Source organism: Pantherophis guttatus, chromosome 7, assembly GCF_059756535.1.
Source record: "Pantherophis guttatus breed Tessera chromosome 7, ASM5975653v1, whole genome shotgun sequence".
Lineage (NCBI taxonomy): Eukaryota > Metazoa > Chordata > Lepidosauria > Squamata > Colubridae > Pantherophis > Pantherophis guttatus.
The window spans coordinates 43900910-43924436 of record NC_142069.1 but is presented as its reverse complement, the minus strand read 5'-3'; the positions used below and the strand labels follow the sequence as shown (position 1 = coordinate 43924436).

At 37.1% G+C, this 23527-nt stretch overlaps 1 protein-coding gene across 3 annotated transcripts in view; it reads left to right on the top strand.

Moving 5' to 3' along the window:
* Positions 1–1333: 1333 nt before the first annotated feature.
* NAV3 (neuron navigator 3) overlaps positions 1334–23527 on the top strand; it is a 218772-nt gene continuing 196578 nt past the window's right edge. For all 3 annotated transcript variants that reach the window (XM_034402974.2, XM_034402973.2, XM_087874078.1), the window contains exon 1: positions 1334–1611. In XM_034402974.2, coding sequence (XP_034258865.2) covers positions 1369–1611 — 243 coding nt within the window. In that variant the 5' untranslated portion in view covers positions 1334–1368. The remainder of the gene's footprint in view (positions 1612–23527) is intronic.

Genomic DNA, 23527 nt, shown 5'->3' with positions numbered 1-23527 from the left:
GGATGCTGCAACAGTTGTAAGTGTGAAAAAAGGTCACACATCATTTTTTTCAGTGTCATTATAACTTTGAACAGTAACTAAACAAATGACTATAAGTTGAGGACTACCTGTATTATTATTCATAAATCTTTCTATACCACATAAATATTTAATAGTTTTAATAGTAAGCAATACCAAAATAAAACTAGTGTGAATTACAGTTGTTATAGTATTTATTAGTTTTGATCAAGGCACTCCTCTACATATTAAATACTAAACTGTTGATAACTAAATTTGTTGTTATTTATACATAAATCCTACTACAAACCTAGCAGTTCAAACGGATGTAAAAATGCAAGTGGAAAAATAGGGACCACCTTTAGTGGGAAAGTAATATCGTTCTGTGTGCTTCTAGCGTTTAGTCATGCCGGCCACATGACCATGGATACGTCTTTGGACAGCGTTGGCTCTTCGGCTTTGAAATGGAGATGAGCACTGCCCCCTAGAGTTGGGAACGACTAGCACATATGTGTGAGGGGAACCTTTACCTTATACATAAATCCAGAATAAATATAGTATTTTGAAATATAATTTGGACAAAATATAACGATGAAGCATTCTTTATTTTAGTGTTATATTTAAATGAGTTCATATTAACAGAGGTACCGGTAGACATTATCAATGCTGGAATTCATTTTCAGTGCTAGGCTTGGGTGTATTTAATCTGATTTTATGGGAGAAAGAAGGAATGAGTATTGTAGTTTATGGATGTCACTAGTGAAATATTGCTGTGAACAGGACAAACAGCTTCATTACTCTGATTATTTCCAGCTAAAAACACGTTTAGCAGCTGTTTGCTTTGGCCATTGCACTGCCTTTTTTTTTTTTTTATCTTTCAAAATGATTTTTATAAAAATGTGGGTTGGTCATTTTTGTAACCAGGAAGATGTCTGCAATTCTAGTGCTGTAGATTCAGCAGTGTTAGATAGTTAGTATCTGAGAATACTTTTCTTATTCTCACTCTCACTATTTCTTTCTCATTCTTTTGATTAGCGTAAAGAGATGAAACAGAAAATTTATGAGTTCTTTAATCCCAGACAGGCAGCTTTGCAGCAGTTACATTCAAGAAAGGTTCACACTCCAAAGAAATGGTTAGTCTGACACAGCCACTGATTCAGTTGGTATGGTTTGTGTGGAAAAGCAAGAATAGAGATGAACAAAAAAACTTGCCTCTTGGAAAAACTATTACCTTATTTTTAAAAGTTTCAAACGATGACTGCCGTTTTTGCTTAAAGCATTTGTTCTGGAATGCGTTGAAGTTAAAGTCTACAAGACTGAGGTCAGGAGCAATTTTCTTCTTGGCAGAAAGCAGAGACATTTATAAAAGCCATGCCTGTGTTTGGTGTTGCCGCAAAGCTAAAGCACGGACCTATAGGGTCACAGCCTGCTGATACTGTCCACACAATCCCAAATTTTGGCACAAGCGGGTCACAGCAGTATTTATCAAAATCTCTGGAGCTTTCCAGGACAGAGAACTCAATGATTTCTTGTCAGATTACGTTAGAGTCAACCTCTGATTTTGGAGAAGTAAAAGCACTTCCAGGAAAAGGCAAGGATACACAGGACAGCAAGGTTAGTTCTAAACTTTACCTGCAGATTGGAACTCTGGAAAGAATGGCCTAAATATTTATCTTACGTTGGGATGAGTATAAAATTGGGTGTAATAATAATGCAAACATTGGAATCTTCAGAGGGTAAAGAATCTTTTATTTGATGTATTTAATTGATGGCTGGTATTTATATTATATTTTAAGAAACAGTTTGTTCCTATGCTCACCTTGAATCCCCCAAGGATGTTTTTCAAAACTGTCTTGATTTATTATTTTATTTGTGTATTCTTTTGTATCCTCTACACTGCTATTTGTTTTGTAGAGTTTAAAAACTGGGGAAACTAGGTAAGTTCCATAAGATGTGTACTAGTGTGACATTGAATAATTCTAATAACTATGAGCCATAAATGCAATAATTCTTAGTAGTATCATTTGGATAACTAAAATACTTTCAATGTGTTAATTAAAGAGATTAGCTATTGCTTTGGTTTTTCTATTTTAGGTACCAGCAGATTTTTTTTTACCTTCTGCTATATTTTTTAAGAATAAGGACTTAAGCAAAATTAAAAGATGACATTAAGTAGCTTGAAATCTACTCACTCTCTCAGAACTCCTATGTTATCCTAGGTACAGAACCAGAAAAATATTTGCACACACTTAATTTTTCTAGTTTGAGTAAAGGACTTTTCAGGGCTTAATATTACTTGGCAGGTACATAAATATTCCTTTATCCAAATATTACTTGTGTTTATTGTAATTTTTATGAGGATCTCTGAAAAGGCATCCTAGCCCTTCTTTTACTAAATGTGCCTAGGAGAGTGAATAATTTTTACAGTTTTTACTCTCAGACATGAAACTACCAACATAGTAATCAGTTTATAACTTCTTTAGCAATGTAGCGTATCTATATTTTTGTTTGTTTGTTTTCTGCCTCCAGAGACAGAATCCTCCAGAGATTTGCATTGTTCCTACCCTGGAACAATGTTACACTCAAATAGGTCCTTAAAACCTGACTCTTGTCCAAGGTCTTGGGTCAGATTAAGTGGTAGGTCCTTATGGAATGTGGTATGTGTGAGAAAATCAGACTTTTGTGATATTTATTGTGGTATTTGTCCTATTGTTAATCCAATTTCTGTTATTAATTTGTTTTAATTTTTATCACTATGGACTCGTATGACATTTTTCATATGAAAATAGATTTATATATTTTTTAATGTGTTATAGTCTTCTTGTTAAAAGGGACGCAGTGGCTCAGTGACTAAGATGCTTAGCTTGTCAATCGAAAGGTTGGCAGTTCAGCGGTTCGAATCCCTAGTGCCGCGTAATGGGGTGAGCTTTGTTACTTGTCCCATCTTCTGCCAACCTAGCAGTTCGAAAGCACGTAAAAAATGCAAGCAGAAAAAATAGGGACTACCTTTTGCGCCTCTGACGTTTAGTCCTGCTGGCTACATGACCATGGAGACGTCTTTGGACAGCACTGGCTCTGTCCAAAACTCTTGGCTTTTTCACAGCCAAGGCTCTTGGCTGTGAAACGGAGATGAGTACCGCCCCCTAGAGTCGGGAAGGTCTAGCACAAATGTGTGAGGGGACCTTTACCTGTACCTAGGCTTCTTGTTGTTTCTGTTTTTTCCTGCAGGCAGTCTTTCATAAACTATAGCTGCTGGCAATGAATAGACTTAGGGTCAGACTTGGCTTTCCTCCTAACTGCATAGTGTCAGGGTTCCAACGGATGCCCTAATTAAATCATGAGACTTGAGGCATGCATCCCTTACTTTGGCATGGGAAGAAGGGCTGCTTTTATTGTTCTCTGATCCAGCGGTGAAATCCACTTACTTTCACTACCAGTTCGGGAATGGGAGCATGCATCTCTTCTGCACATGTGCAGAGCCTTCTGCGCATACACAGAGGGTCAAAAATGTAATGTAATGACATCCTGGTGGTGGGTGGAGGCTCCCACTGCCAGCGCTACAAGTTCACGCGAGCCGGATAGATCTGGCAGGATTTCACCACTGGTCTGATCACAATAGTATTGTAAGTGTTGCTGCTACTGGGCTCTACCGTTGCTCCACTTATCATCAATATAAGATATTTACATTATTAATATTTACATTATTAATATTAATTATGCTGTTCTCATCTTTTTCAATAGAAAATTTATATGACTGGCCATCTTAAGTACATAACTCTGGGTAATTAGCAAAAGTCATATAGACACATACAAAAATCCCAAATATGAAAATAACCCCATAACCAAAGTTAAAATAAGCCGATCTGAATCAAACCCAAGATGCTCTATAACAAGTTCACAAACCTCATTCAGGTATATTGGATTCCCATAAAATCCTGGCTTTAACACCTGGAAAGAAGTCAAATCTTACTGGTCTTCTTGAATGTCAAGATGTTTCTTGTACTTGGTACTAGCTTAATTCTGAAGTGTGAATATACCCACAAAATGAGATGGGTGTTAGCAATAGCACTTAGATTTATATACTGCTTTATAGCCTTCTCTAAGCGATTTACAGAATCATATTGCCCCCAACAATCTGGCTCCTCATTTTGCCGACATTGGAAGGATGGAAGGCTGAGTCAACCTTGAACTGATGAGAATTGAACTGCTGGCAGTCAGCAGAATTAGCCTGCAATACTGCATTCTAACCACTACGCCACCACTCAGATATATTGAATATTTTCTTTCTTTATCTTTGATTTAAAAAGCATAACCAGCTAATTTCTTTGCATAGCATGGGGATTTAGAACCATCAAACTGAACTTTACTGCATACTATTATATCTAATGGTCCAGGAGAAGTGCAAATTCCAAGCCTGTCTTTCTATTCATTAATATTACTTTAAAAGGACTAAAATGATTAGTTCTGAAATCCTACCTTACTACTATGGATGCTAAAAACTTCTGACAGATTATCTGGTAGTCACTTAATAGCCATTTGATGTCGATCAAATACAACCCCAACAATGGTAACCCATATACATATGTTATTACAACAAATAGCCACTGCAGACTCCTGTTATGGATATTCTTCGTGTTAGAACCAAAGGTGCTTTTTCAAAAGGCAACTGGACTTTTTTTGTTTTTCCTTGAAGATATTTTGGTTCTCATCCAGAAAACTTATCAGAACTGAAGAAGCTTCTTGGATGAGAAGTGAAATGTCTTCAAAGAAAGTCCAGTTGCTTTTTGAAAAAGCACCTTTGGGACAATCATGACTGGATGACTGAGAATCTCCATAGACATCTTTGTGTAAGAATTAAACTGCCCCCAGTTATTTATTTATTTATGGCCACCCATCTCATATACATGACAAAATGTGGATTTTGGACTATTGCTGACCAGACCTTTGTGTAACTTCTTGTGACTTTCTTAGGATCAGCAATGATTAAATGTATAGCATTCTTAGCTCATGGTGCTATATCTTAAGGAATGTTTCCACATATACAGTTCAGATAAAAGAGCTTGCATTCAAAATGTAATGAATACTTGTCAGAATTTCCAAATGCAAGGAAAATCTGCTTGTCTTTGAACAATTATTGAATATAATTGGAAATGTGGGAACTCTCATTTTTAGGAAAAATGATGACTATATTTGTTATAGATAATGGAAAATATGAATTAATCATCTGGTTTACATTTATGCTTGGCTGCTGCTTTCAAATTCTACTTCAGCATTTTACATGAACTGGGAATGAAGCTCTAGCACTTGCTATGCTTAATTTTTCCTGTCCTATCAGAAAGGTGCTATGATTGACATATGGAAAATTCACTTTATATTATACAATTTGAGATATTCTGATTCCAACATGAATGAGCATTTTCCATAGTCAATACTGCAAGCCATTATACCATCCTCCTGATTGTTAAAGATTTTTGGCTTCCAAGTTATTTGTATTGCCAAATAATGTCTTAGAATACAGCTGCAAAAATCAATTCACAGGTCCCTAGATACGCCTTTTATTCTAGTTTATATCTTCTGGATTTGGAGGATTTTCAGGGTTGAAACCATAGAAAATTGTTTAGCTTTTCATTCAGTCTCATATATAAATAGGGTCCTTTTCCTTATAGCTACCTCCCCAGCTTCAGGAGGGATCTCTCAAGATGATCAAAATGCTTAGACAGGTTTCTGTAGAAGGAATCATTCCTTGATAATCACTAGTTTATTCAGGGATTTAAAGCTTAGTATGAACTAGGGTTGGAAATAGACAATACAACTGATTGAAACTGATGAAGCACTAGCAGTCTATGTTTCATTCAATCCCAGTTAGCATGTTATAGTGATTGGAAATATTTTCCAAATGTGCGGTAGGAGACACCCTATACTGAGGAAGACACTCTCATAATAGGCTGATAATGGACTTCAAAGGGTGAATGGGTCAATGATATGTAACAACTCTATTAGTGAAGACATAGTAACCAGAGAAGGAACTTTGAAAAAACAGTGATAAATAAGAATCTATGGTAAAACAATCTGATAGGAAAAGAAGCCAAAAGGGGAAAAAAATCCTTAAAAATGAAATGTTAAAAGTACGATGATAGACAATTCTATCAAAGAAAAAACCAGAAGCCAATGTGGCTGTCTACAATAATTTGAAAATAAAAAATGGATGTGAGGAAAAAGGAATAAGTCCCCAAGACAAGTACAAATTTGGACAGAGCTCAGATTTATTGAGTTAGTGTCAGCAAACTGAGATTGCAAAGGATGAGGTACAACAACTTGAAAGTAAGAAAAAGGAGATATATATTACTGGATCATAAGAGTAACAGATAACAAAAATAAGATAAAATGACTTAACTCTTGCTTTGGCCTAATCTATTAGAAGAGGATATCTATCCTACAAGCAATTATAAAGTATTGGTTATCAAGGAGCAGGATTCCTATCTGAACTTTATAGATAAGGGGATGTCTACTGATTTTGAATAGGTAACTTGGAAATATCAGTTAACAGTGAACAGCAGGGGGTATGTAAAAATCAATTACATTCTGATTAGTCAATCAGTCACACCAGGATTGGATAGCATGTGTATTACAGTCATTCCTTATGGCCACTTTCATGTGTCAGTTCTGCCTGTTTCTGGACCAGGAGGCCTTGTTCAAAATCAGTCATGGCTTGGTTACTTCCTAGTTGAATTAGTGCAGTTCACTCCGCATGGAGCTGCCCTTGAAAGACCATCTGGAAATTACAACTGATCCAGAGTGCAAGAATGTATATATTCATGTGATCTTTGATTGTCGGATACTATACTACTATGGTGAGAGTTGCAGTAGCTTCCAGTTCCTTTCCATGTACAATTCAAGTTGCTATTTATCATATTTAAAACCTTGCATTGGTATGGTGCCAGGTTATTTACAGAAATGTTTCTCCCTGCCTGTTCTACTAAGTCAGATGAGGTGAGCATGCTGCAGATTTCTTCCTTTACATATGGTCATACCAGTGGTGAAATCCAAATTTTTTTTACTACTGGTTCTGTGGGCATGGCTTGGTAGACATGGTGTGGCTTGGTGGGCGTGGCAGGGGAAGGATATTGCAAAATCTCCATTCCCTCCCCACTCCTGGGGGAAGGATATTGCAAAATCTCCATTCTCTCCCCACTCGGGGGCCAGCCAGAGGCGGTATTTGCCGGTTCTCCGAACTACTCAAAATTTCCACTACCGGTTCTCCAGAACCTGTCAGAACCTGCTGGATTTCACCCCTTGGTTATACCTTCTCAATAGCAGTCCCTGCCCTATGGAGCCCCTTTCTACTGAGATCCAGAAGACACTTAAACTTCTAGCCTTCCTGAAGGACTTAAAAACCTGGCTCTTTCTCCAAGCATTGGGATAGGGAAAGTCTAGAACCCTTTGATTATTGGTGAATGTTGTCTTGGGCTGCCAAAAACTGTTTTTGGGAATTGGTTTTTATTGTTTCTTATATACAGTATTTTATTATTGATTCCATGAGCTATCCAGAGTCATAATACATAGAAGGCAGTGGTGGGTTTCAAATTTTTTTACTACCAGTTCTGTGGGCGTGGCTTGGTGGGCATGACAAGGGAAGGATACTGTAAAATCTCCATTCCCATCCCACTCCAGGGGAAGGATACTGTAAAATCTCCATTCCCTTCCTAATCCAGGGGAAGGTTACTGCAAAATCCCCATTTCCTCCTGATCAGCTGGGACTTGGGAGGCAGAGAATAGATGGGGGTGGGGCCAGTCAGAATTTTTACTACCAGTTCTCCGAATTACTCAAAATTTCCTCTACCGGTTCTCCAGAATTGGTCAGAACCTGCTGAAACCCACCTTTGATAGATGGCCATCCATACAAGTTTCATAAATCAATTAATTTGAGTATAATCATTAATTGCTACCTGTTTTGGTGGCTGCCTCAATTTGATGCTAATGTTTGGTGATGACAGAATTTCTTTTCTGGGTTCCTACTTCCAGTGTTACTAATAAGTGCATCTTATATCCTGAATGCATTTTACATTTGCTTTGATGCTTACATAGGAGGTTTCATGTTTTTATTGGAATGAGAAATTTGCTGTAGTTTGCATAACTTATTGAAATTCTCAGTCAAAGATTTCACATTGTTTAGTCTTGGTAAGGCAAGTAATTATTCCCATGTGAAAAACAGATATTTAGTGCCTCTTGGGAAGAATAGAATAAACCAAGTATAGAACACTTAGAAAATACACAAGGTAAATAAAAAGGAACCTATTGTGAAATAGTTAAGGCAGGGTCCTAGAGGCTGTGGTGACAAAGGCTGAAACTTTGCCAGAAGACAGAGAAAAAAAATTTAAAACTGCAATATTAATAGTAACAACCTGGTATATCTGTCTAAGATAGAATGAATGGTACATTATTATAATAAACCTTATTTGGTATAACTTCATATTTCAGTTGATTTCAATATGTTTGGACTGTGGCAGGAAAAATGTATGTGTTGTGGTCCGCCAGCAGCCTGCGGAGTCAGGCAGTGGAGTCAGACAGCGATGAGGCTGAGGAAGAACATGGGCCAGTCCTGGGGGCTGGGGAAGGCCCAGAAGGGGGCTCTGTGTCAGAGGCAGAGATGGGGCCGGGGCCATCGGGGAGTGAGGTGCGGACTCCAGAGCCTCCAGACCCTGATAGTAGTGAGGCAGAGGAACAGAAGGAGCCTGTTCCTAATGCACGCTGTGAAGAGCTGCCAGAAGGCAAGAGCAGCTCAAGCAAAGAGGACAACTCAGGAGTAGGGCCAAGAGATGATTGGCCCTCCCATAAGGCTTAAAACAGACCAGCAATGGTGTTTGGGCTTTGCCAGAAAACAACGTTGGTAGCTTCATCTTCGTCTTCTTCTTCGTCTACGTCTTGTATTTATTTTTGTATCTGTGACTTCTGAACGTGTGCCAAGAAAGGCCTTTGACAGTTTGCCTAATTGGACCAAGGTTTGCAATAGGACTGAGGAATTTGTGTTTGGAGGAATTTGCTTTAATTTAGTTGAACGACGCTGGGAATGAAGTAATTCTCAGCTGTTCGAATAAAGTTTGTTTGTTTTTTCACTGACTGATTTTCCTACTACTTACTTGGCCTGAGTCACAAGAGTATGTGTGCATTGTTTACTGTGTTTTAAAATACTTTTATCCAGTTTTTCAGTCCAAAGAACTGCCACAACAGCTTATAAAAAACCAATGAAAGAAAAGTACCGAGAGAAAATTGATAAAACTCCACTTTGAGTGGAGCTAATAGCAAAAACGTTTGAAATAAAGCTGTCAGATATGGTAAACTAAGCTTTCTGAAGAAGCTGCAATGAAAAGTTTACATGACTTGAGATGGAGATATTTGCCAACCCATATTTTTCTATTCTATGTTTTTACAGAGTTATCCAGTTTCTCAAATCTGAATGTGATTTGAAATAACCTTGCCTGCTGAAATTACTACTTTTCCGAACATGGCCCAAATAGGAATAAATGTATATATTTAGAAAATGCACAAATGAAAATTGTACATGTTTGTACAACAAAAGTTCAGATGAAAGTGCACAAAATACAATTTTTGTGCCAATTGTTCTTAATTAGAATTTGCAAGGAAGTATGGAAATTCCCACAACTGTTTCTACTGGTATAGCACTTCATTCACTACTATCCATTTGACCTTTCATTACAGCAGAATTTTTGTAGGTGTCCTCACACAATACCATTTGGAACTGTGAGAATGCAGATTCCTAAGACTTATGTCTGAAATCTTCAATGTAAATGTCACTATCTTTAGAATCTACTTTTCCATGTTTGTTTTCTGGCTGAATAGCCTGTTTTCTCATTAGAAAAGTCTACTTTTCAACACTTGCTCAAAATCATTGTTTAGCTGAAAATATCCAATTAATGCAGCTGCAGTTGATATGGAAAATGAGTTCAAGGAGAGTCTCTTGAGCATTTTGTATCTTTTTCTCTCCAAATATTCTTATCCCAAGCTTTATTCCATATTTGTAGTACCTTGCCAAGATCTTAATGATGCTGTAATGGACTCCCAAGGTTTTGGCAGCTCTTTTTTCCTGTTGTGCATTATGGTTTGATATATAGGACATCTGTAAAACCACCAGATCTTAGTAATCCAGATGGTCATCCATAAAAACCAAACTTCCTAAGAGTGTGGTTGAATTCTTTTGTCCAGTAATAAAGGTCTGTGGGCTTCATATATAATTTAGGGTGAGTAAGGCATAAATCACCATGCTGAACTTTTATTCTAGCAACAGTGGGATTTCCTGGCAACATATGCCAACATCTAATCAGGATGTTCTTTTGTAAACACATGCTAATTTAAAAGAAATTCTAAATACACTCTAAGGCCTGATATAGTTTTTATACTGTATAACACTTGTTGCAAAGGAGTTATAAAAAGGAAATGTGAACAAAGTACTATTTATTTCTTGTATTATGGATGTGATATCTATATCAGTGAAGGTTAACCTTTTTGGTGCTGAGTGCCCAAAGCGCGTGCGAACACACACACACGTGCCCAACCCCCCAAAATGCACTGTGAGTGTCCCCCTGCATGCGCCCCAGTCCCCCAAGCCCCATTTTGGCTTCTAGGATGGTGCAGGAAGCTTTCCAGACCCCAAACGCCCGCTCCCACACCCCATTTTGGACTTGGAAAGCCTCCTGCACCAACCTGCATCCCCCACACATCTGCCCCTCTCCCACACATGCACGCGTGCATCCCCTGCATGCACCCCACCCTGCACATGCACGGCAGAGACCTGAAGACCATCTGGCCTGCAGTGCTACATGTGCAATAGAGCTGGGCATTTTATGAGACCCCTGAGAATCCTATGCCTGAGAATTTAAAGGACTTGGCAGCCAGGCTTCACCTTCACCTGCCCCCTATTTCCCTAACATGCATACAGTTTCTCTCACAGGAAAAGAAAGCAGAGGAACCATAACAACAGCTGAGGCAGTCTGCCTTCTTGCCTAAAGGCTCAGAAAGTGCTACAACACATCTGGGATCAGCAGGGATGTTATTCAGAAATCCTCCTCAGAATAATGTCTGTTATCCAAAACCAAAAGCAAGACAGCACATAAAGAGTCATCTTCAGAGATGTAGCTAAATAGCTTTGCTATTTTATTTCATTGGCATCAGGCATTCTAGAAGGTTATGGTTTGATGCTATAGTAGACCAATAGTACAGCTGGAATTGCAAAATGGATGGTCCAAAGGAGAAGCCCATGTCCTAGTAGAATGTGGACTGTCTGGTGAGCAGTCAAAGGCTCCATTATTGAAGCTCCATTCCTGCAAGTCACCTTTTTGCAGCAACTGTAGGGTTCTGTGCAAAATGTCATGACTCTTTTCTCATTCCGGAACCATTTAGTTAAGCATTTATTTATTTATTTAGCGTATGGCATAACATACATGGACCAGCAATATATATTAACATTTCACTTAGATTAGTAAAGCACTAATTTTTTTTAAAAATAAATCAGATACTGGATACTGATAAATGCCCTCAGCTTACAGCCAGTCACAATGTGATCTACAGTTTGATGTGGGACCCCGCAGTCACACTTGAGGGGAGGATATTCATTTAAACAGAGAGCCCCGGCAGATGCTGTGTGCAGTGCAAATCCTATTCATTGCAAATCCATTGCTAACGTAATTCAAAGCTTGGTACCTTTTCTGTGGGGTCATTTATATGTTGTCCTATGTCTAGGCCGTGAGCAACCTACTTGGCTTTCTATTGGGGATCATTGAGCAGATGCTGTGCAAGTGGAGTCTTCCTGGATCTGAGTCTTCCTGCTGATAAATGAGGAAGATCAGCATGCACCTGTAGGAGTAAATTAAGCACCATTAAATCTTTCTGAGGTTAATAAACAAATGAAATAACCTTACAGCTAATGCTGAAATTAAAAGGATGTATATTTAACTTTTGACTTGTATAAGAAAACAAATTCTGTTTGTTTGAATGTTTAAAATATGTTGTAAGGACGTGACTTCTAAGAGCTTATGTGTACTGGCTCTTTGCTCCATTGACAACAAGAAGCAAGCAACAATTTCTGGATGGCAGTAATGTACAACTTTTGTGTGTATGTGTGTGTGCAGGTGTTCTGTTTTCTTGACACATTTTTGGAAATGGCTTGCCATTGCTGCCGCTGATTAATTAGGTGCCTTTGTGTAAGGGGCTTTTTGCTGCCCCAGGCAAAAGAAGATTTAGTGCAGTTCATCTTTGTTCAATTGAGCTTTGTGGAACTGCAACAATATGCCCACTGGAAAATGTTAGGCACAACTGATAGTTTCAGATGGTACAATACATATGGATTCTCTGGACTAATATACAGCACTTGTTTCTGAAGCAGTGAAATCTGACATTAGCAAGCTCACACAGCTGGTATTTCAAAAAGACAACTGGATTTTAAAAAATGTGGCCCCTCCATGTCATGCCATCTTTGTGCACCATTGCACATGTTTGTGGTGAATTTGTGGTTTGCACTTGCCTTTTTCCTGGGCCTGAGCATGACTGGTTGAGGTCACCCAACTGGCTTCATGCCTCAGGCCAGACTAGATTTCATAGTCTTCTGGTTTGTAGACTGATGCCTTAACCTCTGCACCAAACAGATGTCTTAATCTCCTTTTCATCATCAAAGCAATCTATTTTTCTGCTTTACCTAATAAAAGGCCCTTTCCATGTTATGTCTGTTTGAATGCCCCACTTTGTTTGGAATAATAAATGTCAGTTTGTGGCAGGCTAAGTGCAGTTGTTTATTGGATATTTTATACAGAAGAAGGGACCCAAGATGGATTTGGCCACACACACATAAAATTATATATGTCCACAGAGAAGGCCCTGGCAAATGGAATAGAAAGGAAGGGAGGGTGGTGTCTCAGCACAAGTATCCCATTGAATAATATGGTAGCTTGCAATCCAGGCTGACTGCTTTGCAAGCTGTTGCTACTCTTATTCCATGCTCATGCTGGATTAAACCAGTTTTTAAAAATAAAATGTGCACACATGCACACATTTGTTAAATGTATATCTACAAGCATTAAAAAAATAGAAAGCTTTCACCTTAACCCTCAAACGGTCCATAGATGATTTAGGCTATTTCAAAACTGAGGGCGAAAGCCTTCCATTTCAGTTGACTGGAAAAAGTGAAATGATGGAAGTATGTTCATAGGATGGGGGAGTGGGGGTGGGGGAGAAGCAGCAAATGGAAAATGAAGATGCTTGGAAAGAAAAACAATAATTTAAAACATACAAAATTTTTACTGCTTATACAGTTGTAACAAGGAAGGGAGGTACTAGATAGTAGAGCTAGTGGTAAGCATCAACTCTTCTGATAAATAGCCAACAAAGTGCTGAGTTAAGGCTGCAGAAATGATAGCACTTGGTCCAGATAGGAGTTCTTGTTGAGCTGATATATGAAGGAAAAGGCTACTTTGGAAATGGAACATTGAGGTGCCCATGGAGGATGCTTTCAGAGAGAGTCGATGACAATATTGCTCATTTTAACCCTCCGGAAACAGTTGCCAGCTAATTCTGCTAATTGGGTAAGAGATAACATTTGTTTATGAGTAGCTATAAGCTTAAGTCAAAGTGTTGTTCATACTCTGAATTTGATGAACAACATGCACCTATTCCTAAATCAAAGTGTCTATGAATATATTAAATGTAACATGATTACATTTTCTAGTACATGAAATATAATGCATAAGTTTGTACAGGGAAATAGTTCTGATTTTTTTTTCTACCAAGAAAGGAAACAGTTTGTCAAAAATTGCATGGACTAGTTTGGTTACCATGCGGAGTTTTAAAAAAAGGAAACACAATAAAAGTGTAGCTGTTAAAACAATGAATATTTAGATTGTTTTTTTCCCCTTCTTTCAGTTTTGTGAGTATGTATTTTTGTTCTGCAAATGCTATATTGCTATATTTTCTCCTCAGCTGCTGGAAGTGCAGTAGACCTTAGCTTCCTGACCACAATATGGTACAATATACAGTTTTGTTTCTGCAGTATATATTTTAATATCTGTATGAATACATACCAAATGAAGAAACAATATTGCATCTAACTATATGAACATTCAGAGGAAATGCTGATCACTATGTTGAAAATATGAAATCTGTTTTTAAATTTAATTCACAATGGCTTCATATGAACAAATATTAAATCTTTTTATTTTATAATATATAAAATATAAATATTTCATATATGATAAAAAAACATAGCAATTAAATCCCAATATTTATGAAAGATTTTAAAACATCATTATTATTCTTTCTAAGAAACAATCATAGAGATTTAAAATGCTTTATCTGTTTCTAACAGATAAAAGATTAGTTAGCCATCTAGCTAAAGATGTTATACGTAAGTGCATAGTTAGGTATAGTTCATGTCTATGTTATGGTGATAATGATATTCTTGTATAGGAATATTATGATGCACAGTGGGCAAAAATAAATAAAATAAAATATCAATGAACAGTTTATTTTAGTAAGCAGAATCATGAAACTGAGGCCCCTGATTTAGCTTAGATCACTGGTTAATGGAATCAGTTGCAACTGGTTATGTCCATGACATGTTCATGCAGTTTCATTGGCAACAAAGACAAGTGGTTTCTCATTATCTCCTTCTCAGTCTTGCCAGAGTTGTATTTCCTGGAAGTCTACCATCAAGTTTTGATGGCCAGAATACTCTGCCAGGAAATGCTCCCTCATGAGACAAATAATCTAGCAGCCTAAAAATATTCTTGGTCAGTCATTGAAAGCTTTTAAGAAAGTAGGCCAGAAATACTACCCTGAGGAAGATCGGTTTTCTTATTGCATGATTAGACAATTAATTTTATAAAGGGGCCACATGAGAAATTGGGACTGTTGTGGAGGACCGCTGCCATCCCTCCATCCCCTTGACATCCAGCTGCTCCTCCCCCCAGAGGCCACCAATCATTGCCACTGCCCCTCTGATGCCACTGATGCCCCTTGCTGCCACCCAATCCGCTGCTGCAGATGTTGCTCTTTCTGTGTGTGTGTGTCTGTATGCCTGTGTGTCTATGCATGTGTAGTAATATACATCCACTTAACAGTATGCTTCAAGAATCTGTGTGCCCTAATTTGTTTTTCTGGACTTTTGAACCTGGCTACCTTTTGATTATATTCTGCACTGAAGGTATTTTTAAAAACCTTTTAAGACTCAGGTCCTTGTCTCTTCCAAAACAAGATTTATCTACTTTTTCTGCAGCTCTCTTGCTATGGATTGTTAAATTTGCTACTCTAAGTGCACTTGGAACAGAAATGTTGGGATCAAGAGTGACATGTGTACTCCTATATCTGTAATGTTCAGACAAGGGCTTTAGTGATGTTTACAGTTTGAATCAGTTTTAAAGTATGGCATTTAAAGTGATTAGTGACACATAAATAAACATTCAAGCTTTAGCTGATTTAAATGGGTTTTTTTTATTACAATCTTTTTCTCACCTTTAGCTTCAGCACAGGTTAACATATCATTAATTGAAGCTAGTAATGGCATGAGGTCAAGTAATAAAAGAACACTGCATGAGAGCATTATCTAGTTATTGTCAGTTGCACATCATGCTTGTAAATTCAAGTTGAACTTGAAAATAATTATTCCAAAAGGCTTAGCCATAACTCACCCTGATATTTGGAACTTGAAAATCCTTGTTCCAACTGTATCATCTCTATTGCAAAAGTGGTTTTATACCACTTGTGCAAATGATTGCCAGAAACAGAAAAATAATGCTGTTGTTGCTTGGGTGTTTTTCCAAAGGAGCCATATTCCATAGCACTTCTCATATTGGAGCAGCCAAACTGATTTGGGTTATTTGAAGTTGAAATATTTATAAAATTATTCTCAAATGTTTCTGAAGGGCAAACCGCACTTTGAAAACCACCTCCCTTTTCATTCATTATATGCATACTCATGCCCTGTGACCAAAGACTGTTTCTGTGCCAACTATGGTTACTGCTTTCTTGGATAAATTGCAAGGCAATGATAATATGATGATAGCTTCTTTTGGTGCAACTTTGAGATACTTTTCTACAGAGCATCCGGAATAAAGTAATATCGTTTTATCCATTTCATTCTCTCTCTTGGAGGACAGAGATGAGTTGGCAAATTGGTCTTTTGTGTTATTAAAAAAGACAATAGAAATCTAAGGTGAAAAGATGAAATGTTGTACAAGTGTAATTTTTTACTCGTTCTGGAAAACTAAGAAATAAGTTATTTCATCAATCAAGGACAGGAACATTAAGCCATCACTGTGACCAAAGAAATTTGAAAAGGAATTTCTAAACCAGCCTCATTTCGAAGTACTGTATGCATGAGATTCCATACAAAAATGTCCTTAAGATAAATGAAATTCCGTTTGGTTCTATGAAATATCAGCAATATTTTATTAGGAGTGTCTTTTTAAGAGGCACTTATGCTACCTCAGATGTCTTAGAGTAGAACTGGCTGCAATCTCAAAATTCTAAGCTATATTGTGATTGGGTCAAACTAAGCTACCAGTATAGTACCAGTTATGATTCATAGCCATTTTATGAATCTGTTTCAATGTATTTTACCTCCTTGCACGCTTGCCAGCTAATTGAGCATCTGTGCATGAGGTAGACAGTTGAATATTGTATGAGGAGGAGGGGCTTTGCAAATGATTGCTAGCAATCATTTGCCATCTCATCTTAAGACCACAACAAAATTAAAGCAGACTTATATTTAAAATGTATTGTGCTGTCTGAAGGCTTTTTAAAAATCGGTTTAAAAACAGTTTCCAAAATAACACTAAACTATTGTTTTTGCTATTAACAAAAATGCCTGGCTGTTATAATGTTAAAGTGCTATCATTTAAGTGCACAGTTTGCAAGAGGATTTCAAATGTGGAAGACGGATGGCTTTCCTAGCAATTGTTTCTGCAAATGACTGGATGCAAGGACACAATATAAATTGAATTTTGTGTTTGTGTTCCTGAGCAGTAGAAATTCATGGTCTTCTGTGAAGCGGGAATTGTGGTGCATGGGGTAGAGGACACCAATTGCATGAGAACAATTTCTGTCTTCCCTTGGTCAGCTAATTGGCTCATGGTGATATCTGCATGTTCTCAGCATTTCAAGAGCTGCTAAAGTGATCCTATTGGCAGACCACTTTTGAATGGATTGATGAGAGATTCAGGAGCCAATGTGGTTTGGTGTCTTTCAGTAATTTTGGGTTGTGGTCCTGTACATATTTTGCTTAGCAGCAAGGAAGTTGGACAGCAATTTGGATGGCTTGACAGTATATATTCAATCCATAAGAATTTTTCTGAAATTCCCTTCTCCTTTGAAAAATATTTAAACAAACTTCTCTTTTATTATGTTGATATAGAACAAATATGAAAAAAATGCAGGACTATTTCTCCGCCTAGTTCTAGTGCCAACAATATTGTTGTTAACAATAAATTGAACATAATTGTTTAAAACTTCATCTTAAATTTTCTAACTGAAAATCTGCCTCTAGTGATGCCGATGTGTATCTTAATATTGATATATGTTTTTTTCCTGGACCTGCTGGATATATCTGATTTTAGTGAGAAAAAAACCACAGTATTCAGCTCAGGATACACAGTTTTAGTATGGCCACATTGTTTACCTGGGGTTCCTCCATAGAATATGTCTTGTCATCACAAATATTAGAATTTCTCAACTATTATGGCTATTATTATTGGTTGCATAGTCAGCCAGAGGTTTAGCCTGGATTTGGCGATTTTATCCATCTATCAAGTCTTTCTCAGTGACCTGGGATAGGCAGATATTGTTGTTTGATGGTACTAAAGGTGTCATGGCAGGATGTACGCTAGATAATCAGATTTCCACATCAGGGATTTTTTTTAAAAAAAATGTAACATAGTATTTTTATCAAATACAGAATGGAAAATTTATAATTACTTGTAGACCTGATATTTTTTGATATATTTTTCAGCATTCAGTCTTTTTAAAGACTTTTTATGTTCATTGTCAGTGTGAATGATATACTCGTTATTTGGTTTTATTTTGTTTTTTGTGCACATGGTTTTTTATTTTTATTATTAGTGTCAGCTTGTTAGTTTGTTTTGCTCCTTTTTTTCTTTTATTTTGTATCTTAACTTTGGAAATAAAAACTAATTTAAAAAAACAGGTAAGAACGTACTTATTAGGTGTGATTTAGGGAAAATGCAAAACCCATGATATATTTTAGAAAAATAATTCCCTGTGCTTTTCAAGACCAGCTGCAAGGGGAAAAAAGCTGATGATTTCAGTGGAAATCTAGGCAGCATTCTACAAAGGTCTTTGGTTCTAATATCTTGGATAAATTGGGACTATGAATCCATTACGTGTTTTCAAATTAAAATAATATGTTTGGGAAATGGAAAGCTTGCTAAGCTGCAGTTTTGGGGTGAATGTTTTGAGTTAGAGTAAATAGAAGTGAATAACATGACCATTGGTGTTTGTTGCTTAAAAAGGAGGAACTCACTCTACTTGAATTCAGCTCTTGATTATGACCTATCTGTGTAGCTGAGTTGGCAACTATATGGATGTGGCTTGTGACTGCTTTTTTCAGGATCGTTTTTCTTCTTTCCTGTCTAGAAATCCAAACACAGTAGTTTATATAAACAATGTGTGAGACAAGAAAACTCATGATCTAAATTATCATAATGATAATCATGTGGCTGACTAAATTTTATACAGCTACTAGTAAATGTTGTTCCATCTACTGAAGTAAAAGAAAATATAGATGATAATAAATCAAAAGAAGCCATAGTATTGATTTTTTATTATGGTTTTGTTTTTCTTTAACTATGGCTTTGTTATTTGATGTTTTAGTTGATTCAGGATTATATTTTATTCATTTATTTATTTAACAAATTTATATATACTGCCCATTTCACAAAACGTGATGCTGGGCAGTGAGAAATATATATAAAGAACAATAAGCATCATAAAACACTAAGTAAAATCACACACACACAAAACTCCCACTCAAGATAGTGGGAGAAACAACCATAATTTAACATCACACAATTATCTCATAGGACTCCCCAAGGGGTCAAGATAGGAACAGGGGTGATGTCAACTTAGTGGGAATTATGTTTCATATGGCAGGGCCCACAGCAGAAAAGGCATGACACCTGGGTTCCTCCTTAATAGATGGGATCTGTAGCATACTCTTCCTTCTTAACCTGATGGGATGGTAGATGTAACTGGGAAGAGACAGTCTCTCAAATAATCTGATTCTTTATAGTTAAAAACCAGCATCTTAAATTGTACCTGGAAGCAAATTGGAAACCAGTGTAGGTTGTGGAACATGTTAGGATCACATATAACATCTGCACTATCTGATACAGCCCCCTGTAGATCACATTACAGTAATCCATTTTAAAGGTGACCAGGGCATGAATAAGGGCATGAGTAGAGTCTTATGGTCCAGGAAAGGACCCAACTGGCACACAATATGAACTTGCACTAAGACTCTCCTAACTACAATTACCACCTGGTCCTCATCTTAAACAAATCCAACAGGTGACTATCTATAGATCCAATTAGGATGGAGAAGTTTTGATACTTCGCCACCCTCACCACAACAAATAGGCTAAATAATGGCTCTCGCTCATGTTCTGACAAGTTCATCCTGTGCTGACGCCAGCAACCCTCTCACTGTGACTTCTCCTGTTTCATCTCCCTAAACTCCTCTTCGAACCATGAAGAGCAACAGGATCCATGAGAAGAGAGTTCGCGTGGGCACAATAACATATGAAGCCTTGACTACTCTTTTACTCCAGGCAACCAAGAACTCAACTGTACTATGTAGCAGATCATCAAGAATAATCCCCAAATCTCACTGAAATCCATTTGGGTGCATTAGTCTATTAATTTAATCATGATTCTACTATTATATTTTATTTTTGTGCCATTTTAGGAGCTAAAAGATATATGTTTAAAGTGTATGTGTGTGTGTGTTGTGTGTGCACACAATTATATATAAATATACACACACATTTAATATTTATACATATCTCAGTGGCTAAGATGCTGAGCTTGTTGATCGAAAGGTTGGCAGTTCAGCGGTTCGAATCCCTAGTGCCGCATAACGGGGTGAGCTCCCGTTACTTGTCCCAGCTTCTGCCAACCTAGCAGCTTGAAAGCACATAAAAAACGCAAGTAGAAAATAGGGACCACCTTTGGTGGGAAGGTAATAGTGTTCCATGTGCCTTTGGTGTTTAGTCCTGCCAGCCACATGATCACGGAGACATTTTCGGACAGCGCTGGCTCTTTGGGTTTGAAATGAGCACCGGCCCCTAGAGTCAGGAATGACTAGCACATATGTGTGAGGGGAACCCTTACCTTTACCTTTACCTTTACCTTTACCTTTACCTTTACCTTTACCTTTACCTTATCCTATCTATCTATCTATCTATCTATCTATCTATCTATCTATCTATCTATCTATCTATCTACCTACCTACCTACCTACCTACCTACCTACCTACCATCTATCCTTGCATTGGGAATCTGTTAGCAAATATACACTTTTAACGCCTTTTGTAAATATAAAATGTGAAAATTCATTTCTTATTATTAATTTTTCCATAATTACAATTGACATTCTGGAAAAAAAATCATTCTTTTAAAAGGTAATTAGGGTGGCTTGTCATGTATTCTGTCAGTGGTTGCATTAATATTTTTTTTTAAATTTGATTTATATGCCGCCCTTCTCTGGAGACTCAGGCGGCTTACAATGTGCTAAGCAATATTGCTGAATAGTTGATGGAGTTCAGTAGATAGTTAATCATTTAGTGTTTTAGTGGATACTTGTTGGAGACTGATCTCACAGGTCCTTAAAAGTGAAAAAAAAAAAGTGAAATAACAGCTGTTTTGTCAATTTCTTAAGAGGCACCTGTTTTGCCCTCTCACTGTCAGTTCAAGGTGCTTGAGGCAGAAAGTTTAGGAAAACGATCATTTCTGGAGACCATATCAAATTCTCATAAAAATTAGTTACATTTTGTTTTATTGTCTTGAGAAAAAGAAAGATGTTGTATTGTGAGAATAGTATGGGCTTGTACGTAAATGGAACTGAGCTTCTCCCCAAAGATATCTGAAATAGTTTCTGCCTGGTTGGATTACTTCAACTTGAAATCTTCCATTAGTGTAATATGTTGCTACTGGGGGGAAATACTGGCAAGTGTTCACTTTATTATATCATTACTCTGGTTGACAATATATTTCTGAACATAATTTAAACTGCTGTTTATGGAATTGTGGTACCTAACAAGTTGAGACAAAGCTGCCTGAAAGACCAAATTTTACACTGAAAACTTGCCTTTAAAATAGGCTATGCCCTTCTTTTTATGTGCCATTGTCTTCAGCAGCGTAGTTTGTACAAACTCAGTTATGCTATCTTCATTAGGGAAGTCCTCACTCTCAAAGGAGAACGTTTGTATTTTTCAGGCAACTGAGCACATGTCTATTTAAATAAGCCTTTGATTCTTTAGTTTGTTGATTGAGTGGGTTATCCCCAGTGGTGGGTTGCTCCTGGTTCAGCCCGGTTTGGGCGAGCCAGTAGTGGTGATGATGTGACATCACTGAACCGGTTCTCTTTAACTCTTTTTTTTCAGAGACAATGTTACAGAATAGTCACGGGCCATTTATCAAATAAGTAAGGAAGTGTTTAGAAGAAAATGAGATAAATTCAAATATTTAATGCAATTTATATAATAAATTGTCTGTGGGGACTGACTCCTGGTACACCCTATAGGTATGTATGCAAATTCACTTAAGTTAACAAGTGAAGTTGTTATTTGATGTGTCCTTCTATCCTGGCCAGTGGTGGCATATATTGGTTAAAAATGTATAAGTGCTTACCGAAAGAAATTAATAATATGTGCCTCATGGTGTCAAATACCATGACTTATGTACTTGGATCAGCTATCAGAACATAGACGCAGAATTTGCCTCATGATATCAGCATGCTTATAACATTCTTTTTTATGTAATAAAAAAATTGCTGTAGATCCCCTAGTATCAGAAACGAATTTGATTAAGCCAACAAGGTCTAATCTCTTCCCAGGTCTCTCTAACAATCTTTTCAATGGACTTACTACCAGAAATGTATAGCTGATATACAGATATTAAATCTGTATATATATTGTACATATATAAATCTGTATATACTGTACATATATATATATATTGTTTATATATGTATGTGTCAGTCTTCTCCCCCTCCCAGTCATCTGTCAATGGAGCAGTGCCCTTGACCTAATAAATCACAAAGACATAATAATATTTAAACAAATAATCCCTGCTAGTCCCTTTGAAAAATGACCTGAAGTTATATATAACATTTGCATCTCTTTCCTCTGCTGTTGAGTTGGATTCCTTCTATCTATCTGATCCATCTGATCTCTCTCTTCCTGTTACTCTACTTCATTCTTGCACATCTTGATCCTTCCACAATCAATGTACTGGGTGATTCTCTCTTTGGTGAAGGTTATTAGCTTGCTTTTTGTCTGTCAACCAAACACTGCAAATGAAATTCTTTTGCATACACCAGATGTTCCTTCTCCCTGTGGCTACAGTAAGTGGAACCCTGGCTAGACAGATTGCAACATGGAGAAAAGCTTCAGAAAGCCTTTTCTGTTTTGCTTCTTCCTGATTAGTCATTAATGCTCTCTTATTCCAGAGATAGATAAAAGGCTACCCAACTGTGTTTCTTATTTCATAATCTTTTCAGGATGCATTGTCTTGTGAGACTAATCTTTCTTTTTCCTAGCTATGATTCTAGTCTAATCTTCTTCAGCTTTTCTTTCTCACCTGGGTATCTCAATCTTGCACAGGTCACTTAATTCATGTTTCCTTATTCTACTAAATTCCTGAATATAATTTATTCCTTTTATGCTTTGGGACAGCCATTCTCTTACCTTCTCCAGTCTGTCTAATCTTTTCATCTGCAGCAGCAGTTTATATCCTCTTATTGTCAATCCACTACTTGGTTTCTCTGTAGGTTAGTATCCTCTTCCCATTCCGATTTCTTGGGTATAGACCCAGTCATTTTGTAATCACATTTTCTTTTTATTTCTTTTCCAGGCATATTCTACCATTTTGCCTCAAACTCTGATTTGATTTGTTATTTATCTACTCCGATATAATCTACTAGATTGAAGTTGTAAAATTCACTGCAGTAATACAACCAGGACTATATCATGAATACTGATACTTGATTTCATTATCTGTCCTAAACTGATAAAAGAAACATCACCTGTGCTTCAGAGGTAAAGATGGGTCCAAGAGCATTTTTATTCTGTTCTTGATTAAAAGCACAAAAGTCCTTCCAGACCAGGCTGAATATAACTCAGCTGGGGAGATGAACCACTCAGGAGCAGAAAATATTGTACAGGTAGACCTTGACTTACAACAATTAATTGAGTGACCATTTGAAGTTACACTGGCACTGGAAAAAGTGACTTAT